Source organism: Balaenoptera borealis (genome assembly GCF_965194805.1).
Source record: "Balaenoptera borealis genome assembly, chromosome: 14".
Taxonomy (NCBI): Eukaryota; Metazoa; Chordata; class Mammalia; order Artiodactyla; family Balaenopteridae; genus Balaenoptera; species Balaenoptera borealis.
In genome coordinates, this window is record NC_138875.1 from 8,357,160 (window position 1) to 8,374,699 (window position 17,540).

The window sequence follows — 17,540 nt, forward strand, 5'->3', positions numbered from 1 at the left end:
TTGTATAATGTCCAGTGTAAATTCACATATTATTTTAGCCTTTCTTTTTCTACATATTCCTCCAAAAATGAGCACAAAAATTGTTTCTCATTCAAAAGTTAAAATGTTATGATGTTACCTGTAGTCATGTCCTGATTTCTATTATGAAACCACTGAAATTCCATTTATTCCTCAACGTAAGTGTGACATCATTTTATAGTAAAGATCATATTTTACCCCCCTTTCATGTATAAACTTTCAAGGGCATTTGGCCAATAACATTCTGATTCTTAGATCTCAGATATATTTGCAGATCAGTCTTACCTTTCTAGATTATAAGCCCTTTTAGTCAGTGACTATATTTCAGGGTTGCTCAAACTTGGTACTGTTGACATTTTGGGCCAGATAATTCTTTGTTTTGGGGGGGAGAAGAGTTTTCCTATGCATTGTAGGATATTTAGCAGCATTCTTGGCCTCTATCCACTAGATGCCAGTAGCTCCGTTCTCTCCCCACCCCCTAAGTTGTGGCAACCAGAAATGTCTCCAGACATTGAGGGCAAAATCACCCCCAGTTGAGAACCTCTGCATTATTTTATTCCCTTCTCATGTTAGACACATAGTGACACTCAGTAAACACTAAGAAAAGTAGTATTTTTGAGCTGAGAAGGATTTCAGGTTGAGTTCAACTCCTCACTTTTTCCCTCCTTTCATTGTGTAGATGAAGTAACAGAAGGTAATTAGCAGTGAGCTGACTTTACTAATTTCAGACATCAAAGTTAGCAGCAGAATTAGGCCCAGAATCCAAGATCACCATGATTCAAAATAAGGCCTGTCTTAACCATCAAGTTGTTATCATTTCAAGGAGAAAACAAATGAAATAGGGAGCTTTATGCTTAACCTTATTTTCTGAACATTTAAAATTACAAAATTTCAGGGGAAGTTATTCACGTTGCAGATGGATTCTTCAGTTTGTAATGGAATTGATCTCAGGTTTCTGTATAAACCATTGTTCTTTGATAGGAAAAAGTAAAGAACAAAAGATTTAAACTCAGACTTGAGTTTCAGTATCGGCCCTGCTACCTAATCAATGCTTGCTTTCTAACAAGTTACCCAGTCTTCCGAAGTATTAGCTTATCTGAAAGATAACATTAGCATCCGTCACCCCACCTCACAAAATTGTTTTGAGGGGTAGTTGAAGGCATATTAATGCCAGTTATAAGATATCTACACATGCTAGTTCTTATTAATATTTTCTGCACATTAGTGTGTCGGCAGGTAATTACTTAACAGTGAGGTCAGGACCAAGAATAGAAGAAAATGGACTCAGCATCTGAGCATCTGTATGTGCCGAACTCTCTGTTAGATTCTTCTCCACACTTCCTTGTTTTAAATACCACCCGTAGCCCTAGAAGATGAGTGGTATCCCCAGAAGCGGAAACAAAATCCAAAGTGAAGGAGCTTACACTGAGCTGCATGGACAATAAATGGAGACGTTGGAACCCTAACCTGGGTCATTATGTGCCAGTAACTCATGCCTTGCTGTGTGCCTCTTTACTTATACAATCATTTACATTTAGGAAAACCTACCTTTGAAGTTTTAGCAGTCATTGTCAGTTGAAATTCTGTCAGAGATGAAAGTAATGTTCAAAGAACCAAAGGGCTAAAGGGTGGGTGGTATCATCTCCATCTTATAGGTAAGAAAACTGAGGTCAAGGAAATTAAGTGATGGGGTTATGTGTGGAGCTGGGATTTTCTCTCTGAAGCCTATCATGAGAACCATAACGTCAGCTATAAAATACCACCACTGTATTTTCTCATTGATTGCATATTTCATTTTTTTAATTTGATATGTGTACAAATAAATTTTACACTAAATTACGTAAGCAATTGCTACTGGGCTACACCGCCCCCTCCAGTCAGTTTTATTAGTCTTTGTATTTTGGCAGTTTTTAATGAGGTTTAGTTGAAAGTAATAATGGCTTATATTTACCTGCCTTCTTAATTTGGGATGGGGAGCATTAAGAACGTACATTACACACATAATCTGTGTTTTTTCTTGGAAGAGGGCAATCTCAATAACAGCAGTATTCAATTAGAATATGCTTGACCTGAAAATACTTGCAAATGATATAACCAATAAGGGTTTAATACCAAAATATATAAACAGCTTATACAACTTAATATAAAGAAAAAAAACTGATTAAAAAATGGGCAGAAGACCTAAATAGACATTTCTCCAAAGGAGACATACAGATGGCTAACAGGCACATGAAAAGATGCTTAACGTCGCTAATTATTAGAGAAATGCAAATCAAAACTACAATGGAATATCACCTCTTACTTCTCTCTCAGAATGGCCATCATCAAAAAGTCTACAAATAACAAATGTTGGCGAGGATGTGGAGAAAACAGTTGTATACTGTTGGTGGGAATTAAATTGATGCAACCACTATGGAAAACAGTATGGAGGTTCCTTAAAAAACTAAAAGTAGAGCTACCATATGATCCAGCAATCCCACTCCTGGGTATATATTTGGAAAAAATGAAAACTCTAATTTGAAAAAATACATGCACTCCAGTGTTCACAGCAGCACTATTTATAACACCCAAGACATGGAAACAACCCAAGGGCCAACAGACGATTGGCTTAAGAAGATGTGGTATATATATACAATGGAATATTACTCAGCCATAAAAAAAGAATGAAACTCTGCCATTTGTAACAACGTGGATGGACCTAGAAAGTATTATGCTTAGTGAAATAAGACAGAGAAAGATAAATACTTTATGTTATCACTTATTTGTGGAATCTGAAAAATAAAATGAATGTGTATAACAGCACTGAAACGGACTCACAGATAATAGAAAACAAACTAGTGGATACCAGTAGGGAGAGGGAAGCAAGGAGGGGCAAGATAAGGATGTGGGATTAAGAGCTACCAACTAGTATATATAAAATAAATAAGCACCAAGGATATATTGTACAGCACAGGGAAATACAGCCATAATAACTGTAGATGAAGTATAATCTATAAAAATATTGGCACTATGCTGTACACCTGAAACTAATATAATATTGTAAATCAACTATACTTCAATAAAATATGTGTGTGTGTGTGTGTGTGTGTATGTGTGTGTGTGTATATATATATATATACACTTGACAGAATAAGTCCTAAATTAGAGATAGGCACAAATAAATTATGTAATTGGTCTAAGTTCACATGACTATTCAGAGGCAGAACCTGTATCTTGGTATATATATATATACCAAGTTCCTATTTTTGTTACCTCTGTTGTTTGTGTTGCCTCTAATAAAAAACATTGTTGATCACTGTCCGGAACCTTCTGGTCACCTCTCTCCATCCGTTTAAGGGAGAAGCTCTAGAGTTGACAAGGGAAGGAGGAGAGATTTTCGATATTATTTGCCACAAATTCACTTTGTCTTTATTCTTGTGTATTGATGGGGAGTGATGAGAAACCAAAATTAATGATTACTAAAGCGATGAGTAAATCAGAACTCACATATAGAGGTAGATATAGATGTAGTTTTCTTATACCCAGCTATCATAAGAATATATTCTGGAAATAAAAGAAAATTAACAAAAGGAGAGATCATGTGAGTAAATACAGTATACTTTGCATATACTAGGATAAGTATAAGTATATTTTGTATTTTGTCTACTAACTGAGAATATTTTATTTCTTCTTTCCTGTCCTAATTGCCTTGAATCTGTAAAGTAGTATAGTATTAATTTCCCATAGTGATTACTATACCTCTTAAAGTCCTAATTCTCTATTGTTTGCTTGTTTTCATTACTATTTCTCCTTTCCCTCAAAAAGATGCCACTGTAGTGACTGTGTCTCATTTTAATTAACGTGCGATTTCAGAATAATCTTTGAAATAACTGGAATTACTCTAGGTTATTATAGAAGCAGAAACTTTTAAAACAAGTAGATAAAGTTGCTTTTAGATCATATATTAAATTAATTTTGCAATTATGATTTATGTTTTTAACATTAAAATACAAAGCAGTTCTTTTAAGACTCAGAAAACACTAAAGGAAGAGACGGGCCTTTTTTGAAGAAATATTTGTCCTGGAAATGAAGTCAAATGAGGAGTGAGACTTTATTTATATATGTGTGTGTGTGTGTATATATAGTTTTTTAAAACAAGAATATCTTTTAAAGTAAGTACTTTAGAGATAAAAATTTACTCTTTTGGCTTTTTTTTTTGTTACAGTATTTTTGTGCAGGTCATAAGTTGGATTATTAAGTAATTATTTTGTATGAGAATGTCATGTTTTTTCTTTTTTGTATGTGTTTATATTCTTTTATAAGAATTGAAAACAGCATATCTATATGGGTTTGTATAAATATATATATTTTTTTAAGTAAAAGGCTCATTTATTACCTAGTTTCTCATTTAAAAAAAATTTAGAATTATTTATTCTTTTTCTTATCAAGGCTTGGCTTCAGAGTTTGGAGTTCGAGGTTATCCAACAATTAAGCTGTAAGTTGAGTGTTGTATGTTTATATGTGTATTTTTATTAGTTCACTCTACTTACATTTTATTACATTAATTTCTAGTAGCTTCCTTGGAGGACTGAAGATTTGGGTTCTGCAGTTCTTTCTAGGTGCAGTGTGTGATCCAGGGAGAGGGACTTCATCCGTGCTTTTCTTTGCACTTAAGTTAATGTGTGGTTTATGGCTAATTCACCAAATGTGTTTTGAGTTTACTGTGACAGGCGCTGAGCAGGACAAGGTATACAGTTGTAAATTAGGAAAGCTCTACCCCTGAGGAGCTCAAGGGTATATTCTGTTTAACTTGTGAATCCTGTCTCCTAACAAATTTTACTTTTCTATAATTGAAATAGACTTATTTCATTAGAGATGAAAGAAAAGAGAATCAAATTGTTGGATGTTAATTCTCATCTGTAGATGTTGATCACGTCTAAGACAGAGCATATACGGTAGAAGAAATATTGTGATAATTCTAAAGGACTTGTGTTTTATAATCATGATGTTATTGAATTTTCTCATGAGTTTAATCCTGATCTCATCCTTATTTCAATAATGTGGAGAGTTGAAGAATTATTTTGAAACTTATTTTTATTATAAAGTTATTTTAGTATTTTAAAATCTCAGATTTTGAAACTTGACGAATTTTAATTTTTTTATTTCTTGGATTTTGTGTTGGCCTCCCTTCCTTCCCCCACTGTTTAAAAATGTTTGCTAAGGGAATTCCCTGGCAGTCCAGTGGTTGGGACTCTTTGCTTTCACTGCTGAGGGCACAGGTTCAGTCCCTGGTCAGGGAACTAAGATCCCACAGGCCACATGGCGTGGCCAAAAAAATAAATAAAATAAAATAAAATAAAAAAACACATGCACACACACAAAATACTTCCAGGGCAGAACCTTTAAAAAAAAAAGTTTGTAAGCCTCTTTGACTTTCTTGTGTTCAGTAAATTATCTTTTCTATTCTTTCTGTTTAATTATAGATGTTCTACTGTGCTTTCACAATTTTTTAAAAAATTTCAGTTAGTTGGACACAATTCATTGGCAGGCTTTTGGAAAATTATCTAATTTTCTAGAAGAGGTATTTTTATGCATTGTTTTACTCTTTAATCTTGGAGCATCTGTCATGTTACTCTGATGTTGTATTGCTTAAAATTGGTTTTACCTTTACCAAAATACTTTTAATTCCCTGTCCTTTCACTTACTTTTTAATAGAGAAGATAGTGAGAATTAAGCTTTGATGAGTTCTTGACTGTGAATGTATATATTTTTCGTTTATCAGAAGGCACAGACACAATGCAATTATCAAATACAGAGTAAAATATTTTCATGTAATTTTAATAAAATACAGCCTTTTTCTTTGCATTTTGGTTGTTGGTTCCCTGAAGCCAGTTATTGGCTGTTTTTTACATGATTATGCTGCTTCTAAAACTCCACTGCATTTACTATTTTATTTGCTGTAATTTGTGTTACAATAGAGAGTGATTATCATTAAATGTGAAAACAGTTGAAATAATCTAAACTTTTACCCTATTTTCTTTTTTTAAGATTAAAAGGGGACCTGGCGTATAATTATAGAGGACCACGAACTAAAGATGATATAATTGAGTTTGCTCACAGAGTGTCTGGGTAAGTTCGTATTATGAAGGGCCTTTACTATATAATATTAGTATTTGCAAGTTAAATGTATTTGAGTAGACCATATTGAACATACATATTTTTAGGTGTTTAGCCTAAATAAAATTTGTCTATTTATTTATAAAGGAAAGCTAGGGTTGCGTAGCATATGCAAAGAGCTCCTCGAGAGGAATAAAAGGGTCCATGATCTTATGTAATTGTTAGCCTCACATTTAAATTCACTTTGTGTATAGAAGAATATTTTCCCCAATGGATTTTTAATACATTTTCAAAACTTGATTACTTCTAACAGCTTTGTGAATCTTAATTTTTTTTATTATAATTTTGCCTTTGTACTGCCCGGTTTACATTCATTTATTTTTCTTGTTATCTAATTTCAGTTTTCAGAGACACCCCACAGTATTATATTCTAAATAAACCTGGGCTTGAATCCCTAGCCTTTAATACCAGAAAATGCTTTTCAGTTGCAGCCAGGATATATTATATTGATAGCTTAAAATAATTTTAAGATAAATTAAAATATTGGAATGGATTTGTTGGGTGGCATGATACTATCTAGCTTAAATTATTTGAGAAAATGCACAGAATTAGGAATGGTCTTTGTATATTAAAGTTTGCAAAGCTTTAGTAAAGTATAATTTTCACTGTATTTTCTCATTGATTGCATATTTCATTTTCTTGATTTGCTTTGTGAATAAATAAATTTTTAGATAACTTCATATTACATGAGGGGGTCGCCAGTAGGATTTTTTTATTCCCCTATAGTTTAAATTAGTCTTTATGTTTTGGCAATTTTTAATGAGTTTTAGTTTAAGCTTAAGATGGCCTTCTGATGTAACTGGGAGTGACTCTACTGCAAAGGAAATTTCAAGAGTCAGTTCTGGAGTTGTGTCACTTTCTAGTTAATTACTAAAGTATTGAAATAGTGGCTAGAGTATAGTGATGCAATGCATTTAAAGAATTGTGTGTTTCGAAAATGTTTGCCTTTGCAGGATACATTTTGTTCTTTTTTGCAAATGTGATGGAGTAAAAATCTAATAATATAGACCACACTAAAAAAAGACTGCCTCTTAGCTTTTAATAGTATTTCATAAGTGATATGTTTTATAATAATCTTTGGTATAATTCATTTCTCAGTCTATTTGGCTTTGAAAATGACTGTATAATAAAACTTTTTGTAGTGTTTTCTCTTCATGAGATTCTTATATGCTATTATGACTACCATTTTCCATTTTATTTTTCCTGAGAATAACATACTTAGGAAACATTTTAGATTTTAACCTTTATAGTGTGTTTTAAAACTAGCATTTAAATGGTCAGAGTAAGACATAAATATTCTAAACATAATATTATAAACTCCTGGGATAGTATTTCACAGTGTGTTTGTGTGAATGATCTTTTGAAAGGGAGAAAAAAAATAATTCTCACGTGGATTGTTTTGTTTTTAGCTGAGGATTCTAAATGAATTATAGTTCCATCTTTGCCTATCAAAACATTGGTTAAGATGATACTCTCTAAAGGGATGTATTTAAAGCTAATTTTTTAAACTGGTAGATTAAATTGTAGGTACTGTATTTTTATTATATGGGTATAATAGTGGTCATGGGCCATAGTTTATTAGATTTATATAGATTGAGTGATATACTTAAAATGCAATTCATACAATATTAAAACTTTGTAACTTTAGATATGATAGGATGACATATAAATAGGAGTAAATTACGTACTATCCTTAGTTCAAGTGCAAGTTTTTTTATTTTGTTTTATTTTCAAACAGGGCTCTAATTCGGCCACTTCCAAGTCAGCAAATGTTTGAACATGTGCAGAAGAGGCATCGTGTATTTTTTGTTTATATAGGTGGAGAGTCACCTCTGAAGGTATCAAATGATTTTATTCTTTAATCCACAAGCACAGATATATTGTAATTTAATTTTCTGTATAAGGAGGGCTTCACCAAAAACTCAGGACTTATTTCACTCTTATTAGAAATACTTTAGTTCAATCTAAGTATTTCTATAATAAAAACACTTTGTCATATATCCTCTATAGTATTTGCCTTCATGAAACAGAATTGAGTAAAAAGTGGGTGGGTGTTGCCTGTGTTAGTATATTTCTTCTATTGACCTGGTTATTTAGATTTTGTATTGCATTTTAGCATTTTGAGTCTTTGAGACTGCAACATGCAGTTAGAGTGTAAACTTTTTAAAAGCAAAAGCTCATTGTCTTAAGATTATCGTATGTATGTATGTTTGTGTTTGCATGTCAGACACACATCTCTTCCTATAATCATCATCAAATTAAATTAATAAATATGAATTGAGCTTGCTATATTTAATGAACTTTATTTGAAGGCATATAAAAGCACTTAGTTACAATGGTCTTTTGCCTTAGAAACAGTTTATTTCATTTCCTTATATTTAATCTTTTCACATGAAAAAACTTAAGGTAGCTAATTGTGATGATACTACTTAGCAGTGATACTACTTGCTCTGAATGTTTAATGAGGAATGAATTTTGATCTTGATTAATATTTAAAAGTTACTTTTTTTCTGTTTGTATCTTCACAGGAGAAATATATCGATGCTGCTTCAGAATTAATTGTATATACATACTTTTTTTCTGCCTCAGAAGAAGTCGTTCCTGAGGTAATATTTAAAGTTGGATTTTAAGTAGTGTATTAATTACTATACATATTCAACAGCTGTTTGTTGTCCTTTAATTGTGTGCCATGCACAGTTTTAAGTCCTGGATTATTGATGGCAAGCAAGATCACCAGGACCCTGATAGGATGGAGTTTATGTTCTCATGGGTGGGGGAAGTGGACTAAATTTTAGTATTGTAGATAAGAGCCTTCTCTTGGGTCCTCAGACTGAGATAGTGGTTCTCGGTAAACAAAGCTATAAACAGGATATCGTAACTGCTCTAAAAAATAATAAAGGAGCAGTGTGATAGTAAGGACATTTAGAGGTGGGATGGCTACTCTTGATTGATTGATCAAGAAATGTCTGTCTGAGGAGAAAATACATCTGAAATGGGACTTACAGGATGTGAAGGAGCCACGCACAGATCTGTGGCCATAGTAAACCAGAAGCAAGGAACAGACATTACAGATGGCCAAGATGAGAACCTGCCTGGCGTAGTGGAGTAACAGAGCGGTAGCCAGTGTGGCTGAACTGCAGTGAGGAAGGAGATGGGAGGTAGGCAGAGGCCAGTGGAGGCCTCCTAGGTCATGGCCACGCATGTGAGGACTTGGTCTCAAGTTCATTTTAAGGACATTACTCTGTGCCAAGTGCAGAAACAATTGGATCAGGATGAGACTAGATCAGGAAGCTCAGTTGAGCTCTTGAAGTAATCTAGGATTTAGGCTTGAAAGTTAGTAAGAGAATTAGGAAGAAGTGGAAGAATTGTATTTGGAGATAGAATTTTTTGAGCTTGTTCTAGAGGAAAAGAGGTGCATCAAGGATGACTTTTAGGTTTTTGGCCTGAACAACTGGTTAGCTGGTGGTGTTATTTATGAGCTGGGGAATACTGGGGAAGGAACAAGTTGGAGTATGGGAGGAGTGATGGAGTTTTGAAGGTTTATTTTAATTTAAGTTGATGTATTAGGCATCCAAGTACAAGCATCAGATAAGGGTTTGGAGATAAGTCACGGCTGCATAAATGAAATAAACTTCTTAGACATGGGATGCAAATCTGGTGGGAGATAAGAGGGTCCAGGTCCTAACAGCAAAGGACAATGAGAAGAAATTGTCAGTAAAGTAGGAAAACAAGGTGAATGGGAAGCCAAGATAAAAAGTGTTTAAGAAAGGAGTGGCCAACTGTGCAAGATGCTGTGAAGCAACCAACGTGAGGAGAGGAAAGAACCATGGTGTTTGTCCCCATAGAGGTTGTTGGTGGTTTTAAGAGAAACAGTTTCAGAGGAGTAATGGGGACAAGTGACTCACTGGTGTGATTTCAGAGACTGGCTCACTCAGGGATACCCTTGAAAGGGAGAGATGCTGAATGCTGTGAAATACTCCCAGGGTACCTGTGTGGATGAGTTGCCAACCATGGGTGAATAGAGGCATGCTGGATGGTAGAGCCTCACCTGAGAGCTTTACCACTGCCCTTACAATAGTTATTTTCATGGTGCTGTAATGTAACCAGATCATTCTAGATCACCTGCGACATACCTTCCTCCCTTTTTAATCTTCCCAGGATAGCTGTCCTTATTTTTTATTTTATTATTTTTACTTTATTAGTTATCTACTGATTTATTTGTTGTTATGCTCAGTATTACCATACTCATGTAGTAATTCTGTGTGGCTTACCTAAATTATATCTTTTCTGCTCTAATACTGATTTCTCTACTGTAATTTTATTATTTTGAAATAAGTACAACACAGGTATAAGAAGCAGGTACCCACTGAATGGATTCCTTATTATTGATTGCCACCGTAAGTTCCCATTCATAAAGCAGTTTATCGTTTAAGCGTGCGCTCACCTCTCAACGTGTGTTAGCAGATCTCACTCTCCTGACTCCCCAGTGAGGTGGGTGCTCTGAGTCCTTGATTCACGGGAAGCCGACTCCCCGGATGAAGTGATGGACTCATTGTTTCACAGCCTGGGAGTGGTGTGGAGAACCTACCTATGCCGATTGCTACCTGAGCCCCTGCTCTTCCGCCGTTTCAGAGTGCCTCCTGGCCTTCACTTCCTGTGATATCTTTGAGTCTGTTAACAGCTCTAAGAATATTTCATGGTTTCACCATAGCAAACAGGGCACCGTGCCAGGGGGCGTATAAAGAGATATCGAGCCGAGTCCTTGGATCAGCTAGGGATTGACTGTGTTCTTTTTAACTGTTGGTAACTTTTTTGTGGTTGTCATCATTGTGTTCTTTTTTCCCCCTGGTAACTTTCAATGCTTTTGAACTCATGGCTACCAACTGAAATTTTTTTTCTGATTTTCGCAGTATGTGACCCTGAAAGAGATGCCCGCTGTGCTTGTTTTCAAAGATGAAACTTACTTTGTTTATGATGGTAAGTTCCAAAGTTTTAACTCATGTAAACACTTTATAATTACAATGTTGTGTCTATTATAGGGCTTACGTGTTGATGAAAGATTTAGTAAATGCAGCTACTGCTTACATTTCCCATTAGTTGAATGACTGCTAGGTTTTTCTTACCCTTCAACTTTAGTTTTTCCACTCAGTGTTCTTTCATTCTGAGTTTGGCTACAGTAAATTTCTTTTTTTGTCAGATCATTTGCCTTTTTTAGAAATGAGCCCTAGGCAATTTCTATACATTACTTTAAAATATTCAAAATTAATTTTAAAATGGTCTAACATTTGAGACACACAAAGATGTGAAAGAAATAAACCATCTTCAATAGTGGTAAAGCCCTGGGGTATTCGTCTGTAGCCTTTTCTCTCCCTCCCTGACAGAAGTAACCACCCACCTGCTATTCAGCATTTCTTTGTTGAAGCAAATACTTGGTCTATTTTTAAAATATTTTTATTATATCAAACACACATTATAGTAAAGAGAATGCTAAAATAATAAGCTCTACATACATACCTGTCACCCAGGTGAGACAGTTACTAAGATCTTACCACATTTGCTTCAACAATTTTTTTTCTTTGTTGAAGCATTTTGGCAAATCCAGTGGCATTTCATCGCTATGTGCTTCATTATGTGTCCCTGACTCTATGTTTATTATGCATTTCTTTAACAATGTGGGGTTTTTGGAGTTTCTTTTTTTAAGATAACCACATGCTATTATAACACTTAACAAAATTAACAGTAATTCCTTGGTATTATCAAATACTTACTACCAGAGTTCGCAAACTGGGCTTTGAAGTAGCTTAGGGCAGTGCAGCAAACTCACAGGGGCATGGGGAGATAGTTCTGATTTCAGGAAGCACTGAAACGCGACATCTGTTGGACAGTACACAGCCACTCAAAAGCAAAAGCGAATGCAAAATCTCACCTACTAGCGATGTTAGTAACATTGTAAATTACATACGATTAATGAAATAAAAAATTCAGTTTCTCATTCTTACTAGCTACTTTTCATATACTCAGTGGCCTTGGCTTTTGTTGGAGAGCACAGATAGGGACCATGTTATTCATATCAGAAACATTCTAGAGAGTTATTTTTACTGAACCAAACTTGGGTCCACTCTCCTGTGTGCAGTAAAGCCAGTCTGCTGACGCCGGGTTGTGGTGAAGGAAAGGGCAGCTTCAGTGCAGGGCGCCAAGCAAGGAGTCCAGGGCAGCTAGTGCTCAAAGGCCAGGTAAGGGAGGGGAGTCACAGGGTATGTGATCCGCTGGTGCACAGTCCTCTGATTGGTTGATGGTGAGGTAACAGCAAGGGCCGTGTCAGTTAACATTATCAATCCTTAGGCTCCAGTAGGCCTGGGGGATAAGTGCTCCTGGTCATCAAAACAACTCAGGAAATGTGCATCAGATACGGTTACATAAGCAGAGAATATGGGGGAAGGGTCGCCCAGGACTGCCCCTGAGGGGTCCTGCTCAGTCATATTATTTTGTGACAGAGAAGAAACTACAAGTGTTTGAGAGCTGTAAGCTTTGAGTTGCTTAAATGACTCAAATGAATAGAAGAATATCTAATAAAAGGAATATTTTGATTGTCTTGTTTTAGTCAAAGGAGCATTTTAATTGTTTTGACAGTAACATGAAGACAAAGCAGTTGTAAAATCTTATAGCTTCCCTATCTTTAGATAGATGTGAGGACCATGTTTATTCCTTGATGTAGTATAATAGCCACCACTTACCTGTTATGTTTGTGCAGCAGGTGCTATCTATTTGCTTAACTTGACATTTTCATCTCATTCTCACCTGAATCTGGTAGTAAGGCAGATAGATAAATATCCTGAGATTACAGAGGGGGTAACTAAGAATGTTAGATAAAGGAGAGAGATATGTAGTTAAATTGCAGGTTCATTCCTTTGCTCATTCATTGGATATTTGTTGAATGGCTGCATGAGACATTGGGCTTAAAAAGGAAATTAAGAGGAACTTATTTGAAATATGTTCATATTTCATATTTGAAATATGAAAATTCATATTCCATCCATTTATTCTTTATCTACACTCCTTGTATGATAAGCACTTAGTATATTCAATATATTGTCTTATTTGATAATTACAACAATCTTTTGAGATCAGCAGTCTTACTGTTTTATAAACAAACAGGATTAAAGAGATTGTTTTTGTTTTTTCCAAGTTAAAATCGTACATGGTATAACCAAGATTTAGCCTTCAAATCTCTTGTTCTAGTTGCATTATGAGTTTCTTAACTCAGAGAGCCACTTCACTTTTTTTTGAAAAAGGCCTGATTTTCTTTATTAAAGAATACATTTAAGTCTAAATAATGGCTAAGAAGTGCCCTTCCCCATCCATGTTTCACATGTGGCCTCTGATGCATGAGAAAGAGAGGGGTAATGTGTTTAGCATCTACAGCTGTTTTGAAGGCCAACATTTTCTAACCTGCAGCAGTCAGTTCTTAGAACCTGCCTGAAGTCTTCAGATAAAAGGTTACTTTGAATGCTTATCCTACTATTACATTGTTGTTAATAATTTCAGGAACAGTGGGATGGGGCTTAGGAGGATGGTTTATTTCCTAATGAGTTTTAGATTTATCGCTTTTGTGAATAATCTTTAGAAAATTTGCTTTTGACCTGGAGTGGAGATTATGGCCCAATAATCAACTTCTAGTTTTATGTTTGTTTTCCTAATTCATAAATCCAAATCCATAAATACTTTCAGATTTGCATTATATTACTTATTTTATAGGTTTGATAACTTGAAAATGTTTTGTTTAGCAATGCAAGTGACAGAAAAAGCACATCTTTCAAGAAATCAGTAAAATCCAGTCTTCATCCATATTGGTAGGCTTTTACATCAACTTCTTTTTCATGCAGTTGTAATAATTTTTCAGAATTACTTCAGAATTATATTTCTAATCAGGACATAATTCTCTTGGATATTGTAAATGTTTCCTGTCTGCTTATCAGAGGAAGTATTTGACGTTGAAAAGGGCTGATACAGTATGTGTGACTTTATATGTGAGTTTGTTTTACATATGAAGGAGGGTTGTAAACTGAGGTCAAAGTGTCATAAAATAGAGAACAAAGAAATTGTAATAAAAATTGCCCATAATGCCATCATCCAAGAATAACCATCAACTCAGGAAAACTATTTAATAGGAGTATATATATGCCTTCACTTTATCATTCTATCAGTTTTTTTCATACTTTATTTTTTACAGAGTTACAGTCATGTTGTAATACTGTTTTGTTACCTGCTTTACCACTTAATTATTATAATTTTTTAAAATCTATAAATGGTCTTTCTCAACATGTACCATAATGATTTAAATTATTTCCTGTTTAGGATATTTCAGTTATTTATTTTTATTTATCTATCTTTTGCTATTTTCAGTGGTGCTATAATAATGAATTGTTTTGTGCATTAATCCTTTTTTTACATTTGATTGCTTCAAATAGCTTTCTAAAAATGAAATTTATGAATTTAAGATTATGATCCTATGTCAGGCATTTTATACATGCTGCTAGATTAAACATTATAAACATTTTAACGTCATATTTACACTATAATTTATCAACTTTGTTTTGTTTTTTTAAGAGTACGAAGATGGTGATCTGTCATCTTGGATCAACAGGGAGAGGTTTCAGAATTATCTTACAATGGATGGCTTCCTCTTGTATGAACTTGGAGATACCGGTAACAAGCATATATACAACTCGCCATCACACTACAAAACTTTTCCTTAACTGATTACTTCAATCTGTAGAAAATGAATTTTTTAAGTTCTATTTCATAATATCATTCCTTCTTTCAGACCTGAATGCCACTTCAACTTTATGAGAATATAGATTAATATTAACCAAAGAACATACCTTTGCATGTGGAATAAAGATTAGCTAGAAAGGGTTTACTAATAGAAATGATAGTGACAGGGAAAACAGAGCCTGGAGAATAAGGAAATGAGAAAAAAATAACCAACCAGAAAGCTGTCCGCAGGATGCTGATTTTGTAATAGGAGTTGGAATACAAATTATCACAACCTTTGAAAGCCTGCTTTTACCTGTGAAGAAACTATGGGCATCAGATTGGCATGGTTTCTTGAAGTTATGTAATTGAAAATGATAAGCAAAGCAAATATAAATATAGATGCAAAAAAGAAAGCTGTAAGGAACTACAGCTGTAAGGACTGGTCTCAAATAGATGTGAACTACAAAAACTGTAAGAAGCTAACCGTGTAAATTTTAGGAGGAAGTGTTTTGTAAATTTATAATGAATTACAAATAAGAAATAAGTCATGGTTATTGTTGCCACATTTGTTTCCATTCACAACTTTATGATAGTTGGATGAAAGTATAGTTTTAGATTAAAAGAATGGGAAAATGTTACTCAAGGCTCAGTTTTTTTTTCTGAGAAATAATAGGCATAGAGATTCCTCTTCATGATTTCCTGCTCTTGGATCTGGTTAAGAATACAAATTAGAAGGGCTCTAACACATTTTTCTGTTACTTTGTAACTTTCACAGGATGGTATTTGTTCTGGTTCCTGAGTCTTCTTTTAATGTTCTGTGTCTGGTGATGCTTCTGTCTTTGCTTTCCTTACAGAAGGAGGTGTGTCTTAGCTCTGTATTGGAAGTTGACGCAGATACTGTCAGAGACTGTGGGTTTACTTGCTGATTCATGCAGGCCCGTGTGAAGGGAAAAGGGGGAGAATGTAGGAATACGGTAGTTCTGCTCTCAGTACAGCATCGTAGGAGGCGGCAACTAAAATAGGCAGCTTTGCCAAAGCTCTTCAGTGTCTTCTCCCAGATTGATTTGGAAAGAAGTTGGCTATGGCAGTGTGTCTTTGTGTTCCCAGCGTAATTGCCCTGGTTGGGTGTCAGCTTCGGCTGTGCCCCATTTGTGGTCCTGCCTGGACACTTGTCATATAAGCCCCGCAACAGGCTCCTGGCCCTCGGTGGCTTCAGACACCTAGTGTATTTTCAGGACTTCTGGCGACTGCAGGTCCCTGCATCTTCCGACTCCTGCTTACTTTCCCGTTTTGTCTCACTCTCTCCCGTCTCCGGCCATGCTGACTGTTCAGTTTCCTGAAAACGCTGTGCACCTTGCACCAGAGCACCTTTAAATATTCTCTTTTCTTTGCCTGGAAAAGTGTAGTGAATTTATATTCATCTGTCAAAGTCAGACCAAATACTGCTTTCTTAGGAAAGTCTTTCACTAACCCCCTGGAACTACATTAGTTTACTCTTACAAAATGTTCTTTTATAAACCCCATGTCTCCGTCCTCCCAGAGTCTTCTGACTGTTCACCACACGTCTGCGTGTGCGATTGTCTTCCCCACGTGCAGAGCTGTGTCTGTGTGCTTCTCACTGCGGCCTCGGGAACTAGCCCTGTGCCGGCTACATTGCTTGGCGCCCAGTAACTGTGAACTTAATACGCGAGAAACCACCTGTGTCGGCCTGTGGGAAGATGCTGGACATGTTGTAGGCATTTTGAAAAAACTCATGAAGCACTTTAAATTAAAGAAATAACAGTAAAAACCAAACACTGAACAGTAAATGCAGTAATATTTCAAGAGGGGAAATAAACATTATGAACTAATGTTTTTAGCTGGGGGTTAAAAGAAGCGTCAAGATTGTGTAGAATTTAAAGTTTGTATAGAATTTAAGTATGAAATTAGAGAAGATATGGGGATGAGATTGAAAGATTGTCGATTTAATCCTACGTTTATATACCTACTCTGAGCCAGAAACTATCCCAGTATTTTTGTACATGTCATCTCATTCAACTCTCCAGATGACTTTGAAATAGATAATAGTTTCTAAAATAAGTTGGCGTCCGCTGAGGTTAAGGCACGTGGCTAATGGACGCTGTGCCTCACTGTTGTTCTCCCAGGCCTGGACCATAATAGACCCTGCTGGATTGCAGGGCCTGGTCTTCTGACTTCCATACCAGTGCTCTGGTTGTTACATCATGCTGCCGTCCTGGAGGATGTCAGAGATGAATATGATTTATGTTCTGTTGAGGGTTAAATAAATTTGAGTCAGTTTTATTTTGTGCATTAATTACTAGCAAACAGTGGCCCGTGGTACCAAAGGGAATAACATGGTAAAAATCATTTTCTTGTTCTATACCATTTTTTCAGAGCTGTAGTAATTCTTAGTACATTTCTTTTATCAACTGGTTCCTTACAGTTTTAGTTTTCAACAAAATACTTACTTTAGTGTGTGGGTTGTGTGAAAAAAATAACAATTTGAGTATATGAATTGTTAAATATTTACTATAATTGATATTTACATTTCAGGGATGGGAGGTAGGTGGGAATTTATCACTTGGAGTCAACAGTTCACTGTTTCACTC

At 35.1% G+C, this 17,540-nt stretch overlaps 1 protein-coding gene across 2 annotated transcripts in view; it reads left to right on the forward strand.

Annotated features, from left to right (window-relative positions):
* The window catches only part of TMX3 (thioredoxin related transmembrane protein 3), a 43,611-nt gene that overhangs the window by 12,259 nt on the left and 13,812 nt on the right, over positions 1 to 17,540 (forward strand). For both annotated transcript variants that reach the window (XM_082355259.1, XM_082355260.1), the window contains 6 exons: positions 4,447 to 4,492; positions 6,046 to 6,126; positions 7,913 to 8,012; positions 8,703 to 8,780; positions 11,085 to 11,151; positions 14,782 to 14,880. In XM_082355259.1, the coding sequence (XP_082211385.1) occupies positions 4,447 to 4,492; positions 6,046 to 6,126; positions 7,913 to 8,012; positions 8,703 to 8,780; positions 11,085 to 11,151; positions 14,782 to 14,880 (471 nt within the window). The remainder of the gene's footprint in view (positions 1 to 4,446; positions 4,493 to 6,045; positions 6,127 to 7,912; positions 8,013 to 8,702; positions 8,781 to 11,084; positions 11,152 to 14,781; positions 14,881 to 17,540) is intronic.